Below are 19,007 nucleotides of genomic sequence, written 5' to 3'. Positions count from 1 at the left end.
GGTGTCAATTCCAGAAGGATTTAAAACTTAGACATGAGCTTGAAGAAACCATGTTAATAGAGCCAATATCTGTATGAAAAGAACGTTGTATTTAACAAAAATCCATTGTGAACAACGTGTTTGACACAGCGTGTATTAAAATGCTTAGGAGAAAAGAATAGTGTATTAATTAAACATACTATACTCCACTGATATTCAACATCGTATGATGTGTTTTCCTTTTTCCTGAGAAAGAAATTCCAAACATAAGTCAGAGTTCAGTATTTTGATGAACTTTGGTAAAAAGTTCATCTCTCCAAAGAAGCAAATCCGTGAGAAAGCCCTATGGTTTTATTTCTAAGAGATTACAGATCGAATGAAGCAAGATTTTCTATTATTATTTTAAAATAATTCTTTATGATCTATCTAGAATATTTGCATTCACAATTGGGAAATCGAGAGAGTATATACTGTAGAAGAACTACGTATAGCTCTTCAAGAAGGACTGCAAGAATCGGTTTAGGCTTTATATTTCAGCACGGCTACCCTTATGTCGCGCACAGCTTACACACGATTCAAACGAAGCTTCCGTGCCAAAAAAATCTCACACGGCAGCGAGGGTCTGCTGGCACTGCTGGGTAATCCGAACCCCTGACTCTGGAGGAAGCCAGCCAGTGGAAGCTGCTGAGGCCAACATCATCAAAATAGCCCGGACGCTCAGCGCAGTCCCATTTCACACCGGAGCAGCGCGACCCCAGGGCGATCAGCGTGAGCCTTCCCAAACGTGTGCTCTGCTCCCGCCCGGGTGCTGCAAACACTCGTGGCTCTTGGGCACAGGAAGTTTTCCGTATACAGACCAGACAGATTACAATCCACTCCATATTCCACGAAGCTATTTTGTGTGAAGGTTTTGGGGCTTTTTTTTTGATGTGTGTCTGAAGGTCACAGAGAGAGGTATTGAGAAAGGAGTTGGCTTGTACTAGAGAATTTCAAGGGCATTTAAGTGTTACAGCGCTTCACTCGGACATCCTGCTGTTCAGCAGAAGCCTTAGCTGACAAGTAAATGCCCAAACTCAAAGCACGTAGAAAAACAGCCACTTAAGAAAGGCACTCTCAGAAATTATGAATGGGACTCGGGAGACAACAAGGACTGACAATGCAGATAAAAAGTGGCAAAGTGTACGTGCCCACACAGCTGTATGGTTGTCACACGCTCCTGTTAGGGAATCATCATCTAATTGTCATTTAATTCTTGTCTAATTCAACTGGAATTGCCAATTCTGACGTCCCCTTCTAAAAAAGAATCCGGGAGTAAATCTCTAGGCTTGTATTTTAAGCACTCAAATAATACATAGGAGCCACTGATTTATTTTCATCCCCTGCTTGATTCAGAGCAGGGATCTGTTTATCCTTGTTTATCACATCTCAGGCAAATATGTTGATCCCTGGGCTAAGGCTGTCAGGGTATTACATGTGCGCTATCTGTCTTGCCCCAGTAGTGCCGCTTTCAAGAATATTCAAACATTCATTCAGAAAGGGATGTAGCCTGAGGGGGGCAGGCTCTCACATGAAATGTGGGAGGCAGCTGTTCAAACACCCAAGTACAGTACTAAAAAAAAATTACAGGAGCCTGGCTGGATCTTCTCCCTCCTGCAGGAGCTCTGATACCCAGACTGCCTTTCTTTTTTCCATCCTTAATTCTCCTCAGTTATCCCAAACAAAGTAGAATTCTTTCTAACAGGGAACAATGACAGCATAGTTCATAGCAAAATAAGGCAAAAAAAAAAAAAAATCTTAGGAAGTCCCATAGTCTCTCATATTTTGCTTGAAGGCTACAGCACTCCTCACAGAGGTTTACATAGCTGCTGCTCTGCAGCTAAGCCAGTCTGGTGTCTTTCCTTCCATCAGGAGACTTACCTAAATCTGCCTTGTTATAACGAATTTCATGTATCTTTTTTTTTCCCCACATGATCACCAGCATCAGTTTACTCCGTGCCTCTTTGCAGCAATTGTTTACTGTTTGCTCGATCACTGCTAGTGCTTTCTCTTGACTTTTCTATTCTCTAGTCTATACCACCACATTTATTCAACATTTACTTTGACAACGTTTCTAAGCCTCTCATCACTCTCGTTAGCACTCTGTGTTTTCTCTAGTTGTACCGGCTGTATCTGTTGTGAGATGCAGTGCAGTACCTGGAAATGGGCACGGAATTACAGCTGAAGTCTTACCAGCCTAGAAGAGGACGGAAGGACGACCTCACGTGTCTCCTTCCTTTTCGCATGTCCTAGTGGCATGTGTGGGGGGGGGTTTCTCAACAGCACGGCATACGTTCAGCTCACGATTCACTGTGACCAGCGGTTTCCTTCTTTTGTAGACTCAGCACCTGCCTAGCTCCTCAGTCTATATTTCTGCAGTGATCTGGCTTGCCTAAGTGCTCATTTGTGCCCTTGTCCTCATCAAACTGAAACCTATTAAAGACCATATTTCTGATTCATCACAATCAGTTTGAAACCTAAGCATGTCCTCCAACAATAATTTATACCATCTCCGTGATATCTGCAAACTTGACAAGCGTATTCTCTAGTCCATCATCTGAGTTATTAAAACATGTGTTCCCAGAGGAGCAGAACCCTGACACATCCCTCATTTGAGAGTTCTTCTTTGATGAGTTTCCAAGGAGTTGAATACCCATAGGAGCTTAATTTTCCTGGTCTTCATATGAGGATGTCATGTGAAACTGTATAAAAAAAACTTCATTAAAATCAAGTAAGCGACTTCCACGTATCCCATAACCACAAGAATTGTTCTCCTGTTGTGATGGGACAATAAATTGATCTGGCACAGCTTAGTCTTGAAGATTTTTAAACAGGAACAAGACTACTCCATACTGGCATTATTCACCCCTTTGTATTCTTCCAGGTGCACACAAATACTGTATCATTTTCCAGTATTTTCACAGAAACACAGAAACTTAGGTTGAACTCCTCATCTACCAGTCCCACTTTCCTTCTGTTTAAGAACATGCATTACATTTGCCCATCAACACTCTTCTGTAGTCTCTCCCCCCAGAGTTCTCAAAGCTATCAGGAAATGGCACCGAGATCAGTTCAGCCAATTCTTAAGTACACCGACACCAAACCAGTTTTAACACTAATCTAATTATTTTACCTCTTGGTTTTCCTGTCCCATCCTGACTCCTTCTCCTTTTGTTACTAGCACTAATAATTTTGCTAACTAGCTAAATGCACTTCACCTTTTAATTGTAATTTGAATTGACAGAGGCGTTAAGCATATCATCATCTGCTAATGGCTTTCTCTCTGTTCAGGCTCCCTTAGTTCTCTTGCTATTGCAATACTTAAAGCTTCTTCTTACTTTTTATGTCTTTTGATAGTGATTTCTTGCTTTGTCCTTTGCCTTTCTGATTTTGTCCTAACACGTCTATGCGATCCTTTCTTCCCCAGCCTTAGTTCTGTCGTCTTTTTTTTTTTTTCCCCTATCTTGTTCATGACTGCTTTTCCTCAGCTTCAGAACAGAACATTAGAATAATTTAGGCTGGAAAGGACCCGTGGAGGTCATCTAGCCCAGGGCCAACTTCAAAGTTTGATCAGGTCACTCAGGGTCTCGTTCTGTCAAGATCGCCATTTATCTTGTGATTTCACTGAGAGGTAGTTACAGTCTCGTCAAGAAGAATGGCACTCTGGCAAGTCCTGAACCGTTACCTAAAACGCCCCTGGCTAAGCTGTGCTCGAGGGCCAATCTAGAAAGTGTGTTCTAGGTCCATCTTCTCCAGGTCCTGTCCATCCGCCAGGCAGAAGCACATAAAAATAACGGACCCAGCTGCTCCGCTGTGCCAACAGTGAGGGATTTCTGCATACGTCTGGAAGATGATGTTTAGATACCTCTGGGAATTTTCTGAAGAAAACGTGGCACATACACTTTTCAGATATCTCTAAGGTTTTGCAGCAAGGCCTGAAAATCTACGTTGTGAATTTAGGCACCCAAAGTGGGGCAGAGGCACGAAAGTCCCGTGTGGAATCAGGCCCTTGATGGCATTACTGCTAATTGGCATGTGCTAACCCATGCATTTCCCGATGTCTCTTGGCAGCCCTGAGACCCTTCCCACGGTTAGTCCAAGAAGGATTATCTATCTAGGTTTCCCTTCGCTGGCCTGTCCTTTGGGACCTGATCCTGCAAGCACTATCAGATGTAAGTAATTACAAGAAATACTTTGGGAGGTGAGACACTATTGGGATGTTCAGAAAGGGATTAGATACATTCATGGGCAACATGTCTGTAAACAGATACTAACAGAACTAGGCAGGGATGTGCCTATAACATCCCTCTTTAGACAGTTCTTGATACTGAGGAATTATAAAGGGACTAGACGACCAGAAGTGGCCAAGCTCATATGCACTTTCTAAATAGTCAGAATATTCTGCTAGATGGACTGCTGGGCTGACCTAGCAGGGAATTTCTCACATATTATATATTTCTTATATGTGACTTATTTTTTTCCATTGTACTAAAAGCTGGAAGAGTCGCTTGCACTAATCCATTAACTACTTCTGTGAGCTTACTGTGTCAAAAAACGAGTATGTGGATGATGGACATCATTGCCTATATATCACAGGTCTGATGACTCTGATAATTATTGAAGCCATTTGGTTCAGCTCAATGGTTTCTATCACATATGAATTCTTCTGGCAAAAAGGAACATAAGGATGGCTGAGATTAATCCAATCTGTTCCTGCTAGTACCGCATTGCCTCAGGTAGAGTTAAGATCATAAAGATCTGAACTGTGATGCCATCTTGCTGAACTGAAGCTAGTAAACTGGAGAAGGAGTGCTATGCAGGACAATGAGAACTTGACAAGTCTTATCATGCAATCTCTTTCAGGAATATCAGTAGTGCACTTCTGGTTGTCTTCACCATAGCTCGGCATGACTTTATTGGGATCAGCAGTGTGCAATGTCAGCTCAAATGAAAAAGCTGTTGGTATAACTTGGACTCATCAGACACAAATCAATTCTGCCATCTGATACTACTAAGTTGCAAGCAAATGATGAAGAATTCATGTTACTACCTCAGAAATTTGCAATTAAAATAAACACAAAGTATTTCAAACCAAAAGCTATCACAGTCAGAAACCTAATTCCTTGCAAGGGCCTGGTACAGTGATAAGACCATTCTAGATCATGGCTTACTCAGAAATTCTGGGGCTCTTGAAAAGTCACATTAAGTAGTTTGACTAACTTTAGTCTTATTTACAACTCTCTATATACTGGTGTCTGTTTGAGTTACAGGTGTGACTGTTGGTCTGTGCAGGCACGCTTGCAATTCTTGAATGTGCTGTGTGTAACTAAGATGACTCAGTGACTTTTTTCAGAAATAAAAACTTAGTTACAATTTCTTTTTTATTAGATAGCTCATGTTGGTGAGGAAAAAATTGTTTCATTACTTCAGGCAGTTTCTCTACTGATCATCAAATTATTGCTTGAATTTCAGTTCAGGGACACTGAACATTTCTCTTCTGTCAGAGAACGTCATACATCCCAAGAAAGTGACATCATTGCTTTTTTCCAGTCTCATATTTTCTCCTCTTACTTCACATACACAACTTTATGAGCAGCTTAAAGCTTCCCAAAAACACTAAGCAAGTTCACTGCTGATTGAACCCAGCACGAGGACATAATCACAGCACTGAACAGTTGGAATTCTGGAAAATAGTTTATGTGAAGTGTTACAAAATTCCTGGAACCATGGAAACGTCAAATTTGAGATGCTCGACTGAGAAAGCTCCCCAATGAGAGGCGATAATCCGAGCATCTGCAGACTCTTTATTGTTTATAAACTGTTGCTGCTGCCTGTGTAAAATCAACTTCTGCAAAGACACATCCTCTACCTGGAAAAAGACAGCTAAATATAAGCAGCCACAAGGCATCGATGCTCCTTGAATGTGCTCACACACTACCTTTCAGCCAGTATAATGAATAATACAGTTTGTAAACACGGTACCAATTGTGTGATCATTTAATAACTCCTTGTTCCATGAAATACTCAGGTCTAGCATCAGCTGATGAGAGAGAGACAAATTCTTTCTGTAAATTGACATGACTTTTGGATCCAAATGGAGCAATGCTGATGGTCCAGAACCTTCAGAGGGCTCTCTTCTCCAAAAGTAATTTCAATTAATTAGCTATTAACTAGTTGGCAATCTTTCTTGGTAATTCTTCACTAATGACACTGATATCTTGGATGCAGATTTCTAATTCTCTTGTAATAATGAAAAGTGATTTCCTTGGAAAAAAAACTGTAGAAAAAGTTCATCTAAGGCTTCTCATAATGTCAGTTTCTTTACCATAATGTCCTTGAAGGTTAATAGGTTGTGCAGGATGGACTTCACAGCTTGAAAATTGATAAAAGGAAAGACTGAATCTTCAGGGACAACTTCTCTCTTACCCTTGCCACTGCTAATGATCATTCTTGTAAACATTTCAGAGCCTTTATATTCTTCACTGCGTATCTTCCAACTATGACAAAGTTTCTTCATCCTGTTGTTAAATACTTGTTTGATAATACTTGCAGATGAGAAACGTTGTTGGGTGATTCTGTTTCATACTGCCGAGTGGGCTCAAGTGACCTTGTAGGAACGTCACTCAGAATCGTTGATACAAAAACCACTGATGCTGGCCTCCACAGCCAAAGCAGAAATTTGGATGATTTTGGATTGTCCACTGAAGGTTAATGTCACTGAGTTTTCAGCATTTGCACCAATGACTTTATCAGTGATAGTCATGTTCCTGATTATGATGACGAGTTCAGTTTGATTTCTTCTTTTTCTGTAGTAGTTTGCAGACCAGTAATCAGTTCTGAAATATCAGTTCTGTCTTGCATATCTTTTATTTAATTCAACAGATCCTGATTCCTCAAAGCGAGACATGGTTTACCGATGACCGCAGTGTGAATGCAAGAAGAAAGCAATCTGCGATTAGCCTCGCACCCTGAAGGCTGCCTCCCTGCTGTAAACGCAACTGCTCTCATTACCCCTGCTCGCTATTGAATTTGCAACTTGCTAATTAACATGGCTGCAAGTAACCAGTTCTGAAGGAAAAGAAAGATAGGGTGCAATTCCATGAAGTGGTAAATGCCACGCTCTGAACGCGTCTGGTTTTAACTCCTCCCTCCTCATACACCATCGAGTGTCAGAACCCACCTGCGGACATTACTGAAAAGCTGTTCCACTATGGGTTTCCCAAGCTGAAGGCAGTAGTTCCAATACAAAGTTTTTACAATTCATTGTATTCTGATAAAATGACATTTATAATCCATAATTAGTCATCTCATTTAAACACCAAGCTTTTTAGAAGTCCAAAGCACTCAGCAGCTCCCATTGAACAGCATGGGACTAGGCTACTGTGTATGGACTTACCAAAATATAATTAATTTGTTCATCATTGGGAGTTTATTTAGGAACTGCTGGTGCACAATTGCTTCTGTCTGTCCTATTTTTCAGTTATTATAGTGATCAATAATACTTCAAAGTAATAATTGTAATGCTTAGCACTTCCAGCCCAAAATTTCTATTAGGCTGCTGTAATACACAAATGTTGTTTACAAATAATGACGCTGCAGGTCAACAGATTCTGTTATAAGCCAGCTGTTTCACACTTCACAACAAAAATATTTTCCCTAAGTAAGTCTAAACATAGCTATATGTTGTCCAGTTACCAGTTTCAGAACACAGATCTAGGATTGCTCTTCCAGTGATTCTTTATCTAATCAGAATAGATTGTGTTTCTTTCTTCTAAATATTTCCTCAATGTTTAATTATCAAATCATTTCCCCCAAAAACATAATTAGTACACTTTCTCCAAGAATCCAAGCACTTACTTACATCAATTCAGCTGAAGCCTTATTTTTGATGATTTTTGCAGGCAGAGTGGGCATCTGGCAATCTTTTAGTCTATGCAGTTTCTCTGATACGTTCTCCGGAGTAGTCTGGTGAAAAATGAAATACAGGCAGTTTTTGAGCATGCTGTTGTGAAGTCTGGCTAGAATGAGAAGGGTAAGACCCATTTCCTCACCCAGAATTTCTGAATACTATCCCGTTTTCATTCCTGTCTTGTGTCCGATATGCCAGATGAATTGCACGGGGAAGGAAGAGTGTCAGCTCAGCCGAGGTTCTTTCCATACCTTGAGAAATTTCATGTTGTCTTTTAGGATGACCATAAGACTCCTTTGTGCTTTAAGATGGTGCAGAACTAGTGGTCAGAGCCATTTACTTATTTCGGAAATCTCAGACAACAAATTTGCAGATTTTCTTTGTGCCACATACTCATGGCATGTTCAAGAGACCATGTTACAACACCTAGATCTCAATGTACTTTAAAGAACACATTTTTGAGCCTTCAGGAATCTCACGGCAAGTAAAATCTTAGTATATAACCGTGCAGAAGTTAAGTGAGATTACGTGAAATGAACAGAACAGAGAGGTGAAAGAGTACAGTATAGATTGCCGTGTTTCTTGCACTACCAGATCACAGGTAACCAACCTTGTTTACAAGCATGTACCTTAAATGACACACAGCCAAATAACAGAATGACCTTCACAGCCTAAAACAGTTTTGCAGCTGTGCAACAGGTTCCGATAACATGATACAATATATGTTGGATTCAAGGTCATTGTTGCTATTTAATACAGAGCAAATTTCTTTCCGGAAGACTTTATTTCAATGGCTTCTGTTTTCCAAAAGCAGCAGCTATTTTCCTTTTGAAAGCCCATGTAGATAAGATACTTGGGGATTCTGTATTAACATTTTCTCTAGTCCCAGATACAGAATTTATTTTTTAAGTTTGAAGGTAATACAGGCTGTCACATTTGAGGGCTCACACCACTCTAACTGAAGGGATTGGAAGAAAATTCTCTGTTGAAACCTCTTCAGAGCATCCCGTATCTTCCACTGAAGCATCTGATACTGGCCTTGCTCAAAAAATACAGACGACAGATTTGGTGGACTGCAGTGTGGCACCTTGAGCACTTCATCCCTATATTTGATGGGAGATAAAACTTTAAGAACTTTTGAGGTATATTCCAGGTGGACAACTGCCCAGGTTATCACCAGGAAGGGACAGGAGACCATAAGTGATGCAAAAGGGCCCCAAAATACACCAACTAGTGTACCAGCCCAAACCAAGTGGAGATGGTAAGAAGAAGTTAGAATGAATAATGAAAATGTTTGAAGATCGGTGTATTCTTAAGGGATAAAGAAAGATAGAGCTGTGAAAACATTTTTTTCTTGCTACAACACAGAAAGAGAGGAAGAAAATAGGAAATGTTAAGAATGAATATACACACACCCCTTTTTTTTTTTTTTTTTTTTTTTGCATTAAAGCTCAGTAAAGCCCAAGGATTATGGATATACAGCAATCAAAAGACTTGTGAAAAGCTACACAGAGAAAGGAATCTGACTGACGCTTGGAAAGGGAATGGTCACATATCAGACTACCCAAAGTACATGTTGTGAACATTACACTCAAATCAGACAGGAACATATTTATGGAAATTAAGATGGTGCATACATGCTTTTCAAAGCTGACACTGACTCAGCAAAGCTAATCGTTGTACCTGAGGAAGAACTTAGAGGAGAACCCTTAGGACATAGCAAGTATCTCTGCTAAAACAGAAAATGTGACAGGACAGCAAAAACAACATTCTGTATTTACCGTATAGTGTAAAAGATTGATGCCGTGCCACCCAAAGGATCTCAAGCAAGTCACAACAAAGTCCATGACACAAGCTTTATTTGTTCAGTTAAGAGCAACGTAGGATGTGGAAAGCAAGAGGTAACGATGACACATGGAGAACAAAACCTTGAAGCACAAATCATGTAAAATGTACAAAGTATAAATAATGGTGAAATCAACACTTCTTCAAAATTATGAGCTAAACTGGTTGTCCACAGAGGCAGAAGAATACTGAAAATAAAATGGACAAATTTTGAAATTACAGACAACAGAGAAAATACACAAAAACTCAGGAGAACAGAGAATTCTATAGGGCTATGACATGATTGCATTACTTCCAATATTGTAGCCACATTTTGGCAACAGTAATATCTCAAGAGATTCCCTTTTCAGTTGTTTCTGCATTTTAAATCCACATGTGCATGGAATAATTGAGGACTGAATTAATGCAGTACCAGGAAATAAGTCAGGACCAAGTAATGCCTGCATTTGAGTATGGCTTATTAACTTTATCTTAATGATCCAATGCTATGTATCTATAATCAAACGGCTCATTAAACTGGCACGCCCACATGTCAGAGAGCTCACACCACGAAACCAAAGGAATATTTGGCAATGGGTGATGAAACAGTTGAATACAATTCATGTATAAAAAGCGATCATTCGACATAAACGTTTCCTGGTTTTGTGATGTGCTGTTTTAAACAATCCCTATGTTACTGCTGAGGAGGGAACTGTCTACATCCATTACCTTCACTGTATCTTCACAGCTTCCACTTCCAAGCCACTACCATCCCAGTTTTCCATGAAGATCCACGGCTCTGCAAAAATCCCTTGTGAGCCCCAGGGAAGTAAGCTGTCATTTTTCCACAGTCTGAGCAGTAAGCTTGCTTTCCGTCCACAGGCAGCGGGGACGTGATTAGCCTGAGTGTTGGATGCAGAAACTAGCTCTCCACACACCCTTTCCTTCCTTTCACTTGCAGAACTACAATGAATATTTATTTTAATTAGTAGTAGCGACTATGGTTTAACTATTGCCCTTTTGACTGAGATGAAGTTTAGATGTCACAGTCATCATGTTCTGAAACTACCCAGTGTCAAAATGCACTCTGTGCTTCCAACAGGTTGTAGTGTAAGCAGACAAATAATATATGACTGTAAAAATGGCCTTTCATGTAATTATGAAAAATGTGATGGCAGAAATATGATTGCATAGCACATGATGTGTCTTGTACTCGTGTCCCATTTCATGTCCCCTGTTTTTTGCCTAATCACAAGTAGAAGATGTCTGTCATTATTACTACCTTTCTTCCTGCAAGGAATGCCTGCTTGTGGATAGAACGATGGAAAATGCTTGTCCCAGCCAGCAACAGCGCACCGGGCCTCCGGTTTCTGATTGGCACTCCCTCCTCCCCAGGAAAACGTCTTGTAGTAAAATAAATGTGTTTGTGCAGTGGTGACTATTTGTCACTGTAGACCCTGACACAGGCATTAAAGCATCTGCCATTTAGAACTGTGTCTCATAACCGCCCAACATGAGAGCTGTAATGAAATCCTACCTGACCATATTGAACTAGAGAAGTCTGTTTAGTTAGCAAGGTTGCACCTCTCAGATACTAACAGGACTGTAACTGATATGAACACTAAAGTCCATATCCAATCAAAGGAAAACAGCAATAATTTGGAACAGCTATACAGCCAAGGCCTCTGTGAATAAGAATTTTTAAATCTTCCTCTACAAAGACCGTAAAATTATACAAAGTTGTCTTTTCCAGGTTTCTACCTTTCTGGCTTCCCAGCTCCAGAGCATATACTGCACCGTTCACTACTCTACTTGCCAAACTTGCATTTGAGGGATGGTTGCTCCCACGTGCTTTTAAATTCTCTGAAATGGCACATACTTATCCACAAGCACTGGCATGCAGAGCACACACACCTCCTCCAGTCAGTTCCTAAACCTCCAGCGAGAGTGCAGGTGACAATGTGGATATGCAAATAATCGCATTTCCTTGGACAAGCAGAATTTGAATAGGGGCAAGTAAACGACAGAGCCTAGGTAGGCAAAAGTCAGCTGATCGTCTAACAACATAACAACGAAAATCAAGAATTAAAGCTGGTCCGTGTTACCCCTGCAGACTTCTGTGAAATTCAGACATTTTAAGGCAAGAAAAGATAATGAAGTTGAGCTAAGAAGTACTCCTACATACCACAAGCCATGAAGTTCCATATGCTCTGTTCCAGTAGCAGGAATTATGCTTCCATGAATGTCAGTAAAGCTCTTTTGCTTAAATTTCCTATAGGTCATTGTCAGCTTAAGAAATGCTGGTCCCCCATAGAGTCTCCACTGCCCAGACCTTCAAGAAAACTCATGGAAAAGCTCTAGTCTCTGTTCACCAAACATTTCTGTAATAAGTTGTAGATTCAGGGATAGATATGGGTTCTTTACCAGACTACCTCTCTTTGGTGCACCAACTTTCCCCTTACAGTTTCCGCATCTCTCAACCCTTTCAAACATCTTTAAATAGTAAAGTTACCTCAGTCCCTCCCATCTGCTTAAAATTTCCTTCTGAAGGCAAAGGAGAAATGAAATGTTTTGCAATCCTTGGCATAACATACTATTTCAGCAGCAAATCTCATAGTGCAGCAACATGTCAAGGTTTTCTCTAGTTCTTCCCAATGAACTGCGACTGTGAATACGTGAGCAGATAATACCGGTGCATCAGGAGCAGGTCTGCAGAAACTGGCAGTGCTGAAGACCTAGCACCCAATTCTCATTTCAGGATGCCTTCCACCTTAGCTTCTCCTGAACAGAACCCAGATGACACACTCCGAGAGCACCCTGTAAGGAGTATCAAAGGTGCAGTAAGTGGGGGCTATTCAGGGATTTGCTCCACATGGGCTTTCCTGACAAATCAAAATGAGAATGTAAACACATCCCGGGTGAGTGTTTGAGTGCACCTCTTGACACGTCAGGAGGAATGGCAGACAATTAACTCTCAAATAGCTTAGACTGGTGGCCTAACTATGTAACATAGAGGTTACAAGTGACAACAAAACATGGATGTTAACACACATCCCCAGACGTGCCACCTACCCTTACCTGAATACGCTACCAAACTCAGGCGAGAAGGTCTTCTGTGCGAATTGGAATTGGCAGAGAACGGGACAGGAGTAAGAGCCTAGACTTTTTCTGTAGCAAAGAGGTACTCTAAGCAGTTACCTTGAGAATATAATGATGACAGTGTATAATTTTTTTTCTGTTGAGAAATTAGATGAAAAATGCTAAAATTTTAAAATGGGATGTTATTGTTCCTGTGAAAAAAGGACATGTTAGAAATATCAGTAGAAGATATCAAGTCAAATGTTTGAGGGATTTCAGGAACTTGGTGAAACACAAGTTTTGAAGAATATAAACTGTTTGGAAAGACAGAAATAAAGGCAGAAGAACAGCATTGTGTATTAACAATAAAGTATGTAGAAAGGGAAAGCTTCTGCCAAGAAAGATGCTTTTGAACATGAGCGTAAAAGTTAAAAAAAAGGAGACTGGGAACGTGAACAGAAAAATTTCCATCTCTGAAGTGCAAACAGACTCTGAGAACCCCAGCATGCCCACAGCTGCGCCTACCCTGATAACCTGCACTTCAGAAATCTGCAAGAAGCAGATTACCTGGTAGCCAGGGTATCTAACCATCTCTCAAATCAAGGCGCGTATTGTACGAGTAGAACAGGGCTATAACAAAGACAGGCTGAAAATTTCACCTTTGCCTAGGTGCCCTTTCAGAGTGCCACGCAGGAATGGATATGCCTGATAGCCACTGACCACCGATGCCACTGCAAAACAGCGTCAAAAAGATCAAAGGTTAAAAATACACAATGCCTGTGGCTGGAAGAATCTTGAGGAGAGCGAAGGGGAAAAAAGAGGTGTTTGGAGTGGTATGCAGTGCTATGTGGGTCCTAGATGACAAAATATTTCTCTATAATTCTGGACTGAACTTCTGCTTAAACCATAAGTTGTCAGGAGCGACCTGGGCAGTTCCAGGCTCATTATTCAACCACAATTATCCAGAAAAGTTTATGTGGAAAGTGAATTTGGAGGGACTGAAGTTCTGGATATCAGCTGTGACTTAAAATGCAGTGCATCTTTCTTGGATTTGGGTCATGCTGACCACTTACTGAATTTACCACTCACTGACTTACTGAAATACTTCTTTGGTAGGACAACAGACTTGTAGACCAGTGAAATGCAGTACATCTCGTATTTTACTTGTATAAATATACCGAAAGTACATTTTCAGCAGAGTACTACAGTATTCTGGTGGAAGCAGTAACAATTGAATAAAGAACTGGCTTCACAGGCCGAAAGTGAGTTTTTCTGTACAGGGCTATCAAGCTGACTGAAGTTAGAAGCAGAGTTCAGCAGTGATCCATCCTCCTTCCAATTCTATGTCCAGTTGTTCTTATTCACGTGCTTTTACTTCCTCTTATGTCTTTGTGCTTATATCTAACATGATCTGGAATGCAAGGTATGAAAGAAAAAAGACCAGCACCAACTTCTGAATCCTCCACTTGATCCACTTTCGTAATGGAGAATATCACTGAGGACATTGTGTTCAACTACGCTAGGGTCGTTTGCTAGCTGTGTTATGTTCACCGAGGAGCTGGAATGGGAGATGCAGTGTGATGGCTACAGCAAAATTCAAGCTGTTTATGTGATGGGGAAATTGGCTGACTTCATTCAAATTAAAATTCAGTTATAGTTGATAGGAGTTTTGCTCAATAAAGGGCTAAATATGCTGTGCCCACATTTCTGTGAGGAACCAAATGTCTTTACTCTAGCACTAAATGCTGGAAAGAAACAACTTCTTATTTTGTTTCCTGTTTAAAAAAAAAAAAATAAAAATCTGTTGACAGAAGGAGCATGTGGCTCCTAAACTTCCCGTTTCCCGACTCCCTAAGCCCAGTTAAAACTCTTGAAAGGACGACAACGATTTGGTAATGATATTTCTCCCTTAAACTAAGTTTTCGTTTGTGCACCTTACCAGTAGATTGATCTCGTCTCTGTCTTGTTCCAAACATTCCCAAAGCAGTGGCAAAGAAACTAAAGATTGTAAGAAAAACTTACTGCAGTAAATGTGAAAATGTTTTAAATAATCAGCAGACTTATGATTTTTCCTTTTTTTTATTACTGCCATCACCAATGGTGTGGGACGAACATCCCTGTGGGACTCCAAAGCATGTAATGCCAAGGGACTGCATAGTCAGCAAATTAAATGAGAAACACAAGGGATGGGTAAAGGTCAACATTATATCCCTTTTTAAAGGTAGAAAATTAAATCACAGGGAAATTAAGTGACTGGTCAAAGGTCAAACAGAAAGCAAGTTGCAGAGCATGGAAACCGAGAAATGGTGTCCTATGTTCAGCTCCTTAACTGCAAGACTACCCTTTCTTTAATCTGAAGAGGATAAAAAACTCAGTGCTGGAATATTAATATCAAAATTAGTTTCGCTGAGAACAGTCTGAATTTCTTCTGTCTCGTCCAAACCTGGATATTGTTCTGCCTCATTAAAGCAGAAATGAGATCCATTCCAACAACCCTGATGTGGTCAAAACAAAATCACAACTGCTCTTTAAGATCTTTGTACTCCAAAAATTTGGTTTGCAATCAGCTTTGGAGAAACAGTCAAGTCAACGATCAATTTCGTTGTAGCCTTTGAGAAATGAACAAAAATGCAACGGTTCCCTTCAGAAAGAATGAGGTTAGAAGCTACATTTGAGAGAGACTGGGGTATTACAGGTGCTTTGTCCACTCCTCGTATATTATTGAGTTTCTGTGAAAAAGCATACATATACATGCACGTATACGTGTATACACACATACATACACACACACACAGAAATATACTTACTTATCCACATAAATATACATACATATGTGTGTGTCTATACACATGGACACATATATATGCATATACACATATATTTACCTTAGCAGAGAGAACTCACACAGGATTTAAGGAACACAAGGCAGCCCAAGGAAAGAGGCAAACAGGTGATTTTCCCATACCTTCTCTTTCCTGATGCAAGAGAAGCCTAGACACGATGTGATGTTACAGTATACGCTAACGGGGAGCGATCGCAAGCTCCATTTCTGTCTCAGGGGCTAGGAAGCTCTATATATCTTGCCAGGCGCAAGGGATTAAACTGCAGTTACACCACACGCCTGGGCTTCGCTTGCCCTAAACGCCGTCAAGGACAGGGGCTGTGCGGAGAGCCCCACCAGACCGTAACCCAGTCACCCGGAATCACTCCCGTCACCTCACGGGCAACGTGGGAAAGCTCACATTAAAAGCCCGAGCCGAGGCGCAATAACCACGGGTGCTTCAGCACCGCAGCAAGGCTCTCGCCTTTTTGGCAACCTTCCCCCTGCGTGCGGAGCAACAGCGAGCTTGGCTCCTAACCTTGGGCTGGCCCGGGTGGCTTGGGTCACAGGAATGGCATGCTTCAAGGGAGGGGGGGGGGGAACAGCGGGGGCTTCTTCTGAAAATATTAACCCGTCTATTTGGAGAGCGATGGCTGCCTTTGAAATCTCTCCTTATAGATCTATACTTAGCACCGGGGCAAGGAGCGTGCGCTGGGTGGCCTGGGGGAGGGCTCCCTGTGGAGCCCCGTGCCTTTGTCCTCCGGCCGGGCTCGGCACCGGGGACAGGACGGGATGGCCCGGACGAGCCCCCACCTCGCGTCCCTTCGCTGCACCCCGAGCTCACAGGATTTCAGGGCCGGGGTGGCGGGGGGGGGAGAAGAATTGAGCTGTATTTCTCTTTTTTGCTTGTTTTCCTCTTTCTTTTTTTTTTTTTCCAATTTGCCTCCCTTCGTGCCCCCCCCCCCCCTTCTAAATAGGAGATGTTCTCAGGACAGCGCCCAGGAGACTGGCTGGAATCAGTTTTGGAGGGTGATACACCGCGACAGCTAGAAGTTGGATAGGGTTTCAGCAGCTCCTATATAAAGCAGGGGGGACTTATGTCACCGCACTAATTAAATTCCATCCGAGTTGTTCCTCGGGGTGTTTTTGAGCCTGCCACCCAACTCAAGCAGGCAGAGAGGCCGAGGGACAGCATGATGATGGACCTTTTTGAAACCGGCTCCTATTTCTTCTACTTGGACGGGGAGAATGGAGCCCTGCAGCAGCTGGAGATGGCCGAGGGATCCCCGCTGTACCCAGGCAGCGACGGCACCCTGTCGCCCTGTCAGGACCAAATGCCGCCGGAGGCCGGCAGCGACAGCAGCGGAGAGGAGCATGTGCTGGCACCCCCGGGACTACAACCCCCTCACTGCCCCGGCCAGTGTTTGATCTGGGCTTGTAAAACTTGCAAGAGAAAGTCGGCCCCCACGGACAGACGGAAAGCGGCCACGCTGCGGGAGAGGAGGAGGCTGAAGAAGATCAACGAAGCCTTCGAGGCTCTGAAAAGGCGGACTGTGGCGAACCCCAACCAGCGGCTGCCCAAGGTGGAGATCCTGAGGAGCGCCATCAGCTACATCGAGAGGCTGCAGGACCTCTTGCACAGGCTGGATCAGCAGGAGAAAATGCAGGAGATCGGGGGGGACCCCTTCACCTTCAGCCCCAAGCAGGGAAACGTAAGCAGTGCCGCTCCGGCCCTCCCGCCACCCGGCCCGCCGCGCCCCTGCGTGTCCGTGTCCGTGTCCGTGTCCGTGTCCCCCCTCCTCCTCCTCCTCGGCACGGCCCTCCGCGGCGGGGGGGGGGCTCCGGGAGAAACGTCCGAGCTCCTCGGGCCTCCACCGGGCAGCCGGCCCGGGGTGGGGGGGGGGGAGCCGCGGCCCTCCTTAACTAATTAATACCCCCCCCCCTCCTCCTCCCCGCCGCGTGTGCCGCAGATCCCCGGCTCAGACTTCCTGAGCACCTGCAGCTCCGACTGGCAAAGCGTTTCCGACCATTCCCGGGCCCTAGGAGCCAGCCCCAAGGAAGGTAACGTCCCCCGGGCCGGGCCGGGCCCGCCCGCCGCCTTCCCTTCGCGGCCCCCGGCAGGGGCCGGCCGGTCTCTCCCCCGCCTGCCGCCCCTTCGGGCCCGGCCGGGAGGAGCCGTCCGCTCTTTAATCGCCTTGTCTGTCGTTGAAGCAGGAGGCTCCATCGTCGAGTCGTCGGCCTCCAGCAGCCTTCGCTGTCTCTCTTCCATAGTGGACAGTATTTCTTCCGACGAGCCCAAACTGCCCGGCGCGGAGGAAGTGGTGGAGAAATAAAGCCGGTTGCGCTGGTAGTGTGCTTAACGGAGACGGAGCCCCCACCCCCTTCCCTCTAAACTAACTAATGAAGCCAATTAACACGGTGGAAAGCCCAGGCAGGGGCCTTGGTAAGGTCGAGGCAAGGTACACCTACCCCACAGAAAACGGCTCTCGCTGTCTGGAGCCAAACAGACTTTCCCCCAATTTCTTTCCTCCTTTCCCCCCTCCCGGGTTTTGTTTTCTTTAAATTGTGTTGCATAGACCACCCCTCCTCTTTTTTTTTTTTTTTTTTTAATTTAAGATACTTACCTGTGTACCGGTGATCCGCTTGGTCTGAGACTCACCGGAAAGTTCATTCCTGTCTGAGTGAAGCTGTTGGTTGCATTTCGTGTTAGTCGTATTTAAAGAGTTCCCGCCTCGTTTCGATCCTGTAAATAATTTTAGTACTGTCTTTTCTTTTGTAAACATAACAAATATATATTTAAATGCTGGAATGTGATATTGTATATAAGAACCGACGGATTTCTTGGATTGTAAAATAAAGCTCTTTGTGTTACAGTGTTTCCCAACCCCTCGTAATTAACTAATAACCCGACCCCGGAGTTAAAACCCGCCACCGACTTCAGCGAGACCAAGCCCTGAAGAGCCAGACGTGTGTAGCCGCGACACGCCACGGCCCGTGTGACTGGGAGGCAGCACTCGGGACAGATTTTTTTTTTTCCCTTCGTTTTCTCCTCTGAGGAGCGTCTCTCCTTACCTAGGGCCGCACCGGCGGTGTTCATCACCCGCCTCCCCCGTTGTTGGCTCCCGGGGAAGCCGGGCAGGCACGGGTGGGTGCCCGGGCGGGCACGGGTGGGAAGCCGGGCAGGCACGGGTGGGTGCCCGGGCGGGCACGGGTGGGCACTGCTCCCCTAAAATGTCCGCCGGTGCCGCTAGCGTGGCTCGCCAGGCAGGGACGCCTCTCCAGCCTTGCCCTGCACCGGGTGGGTGAACTCAGAAAGGGGGACCCCCCCCCCGCCACCCCGGTCCTTGAGAAGAGAGAGGC

At 43.6% G+C, this 19,007-nt stretch overlaps 1 protein-coding gene across 3 annotated transcripts; it reads left to right on the top strand.

Moving 5' to 3' along the window:
- The first annotated feature begins 16,582 nt into the window (after positions 1-16,582).
- On the top strand, positions 16,583-18,767 carry MYF6 (myogenic factor 6). 3 transcript variants are annotated; one of them, XM_030003227.2, is made up of 4 exons: positions 16,583-17,359; positions 17,618-17,708; positions 17,859-17,994; positions 18,522-18,767. In XM_030003227.2, the coding sequence occupies exons 1-3, from the start codon at positions 16,841-16,843 to the stop codon at positions 17,978-17,980; spliced, it is 732 nt and encodes a 243-aa protein (XP_029859087.1). In that variant the 5' UTR covers positions 16,583-16,840; the 3' UTR covers positions 17,981-17,994; positions 18,522-18,767. The 3 variants fall into 3 exon arrangements, with proteins under 3 accessions (XP_029859087.1, XP_029859086.1, XP_029859088.1); XM_030003226.2 differs by lacking the exon at positions 18,522-18,767 and adding an exon at positions 18,264-18,518; XM_030003228.2 differs by lacking the exon at positions 18,522-18,767 and having other exon boundaries at positions 16,591-17,359; positions 17,862-18,518.
- Positions 18,768-19,007: the final 240 nt, after the last annotated feature.

The sequence above is a fragment of the Aquila chrysaetos genome, chromosome 26 (assembly GCF_900496995.4).
Source record: "Aquila chrysaetos chrysaetos chromosome 26, bAquChr1.4, whole genome shotgun sequence".
NCBI lineage: Eukaryota > Metazoa > Chordata > Aves > Accipitriformes > Accipitridae > Aquila > Aquila chrysaetos.
The sequence above is the reverse complement of the archived record's forward strand: the minus strand, read 5'-3'. Positions and strand labels throughout refer to the sequence as shown.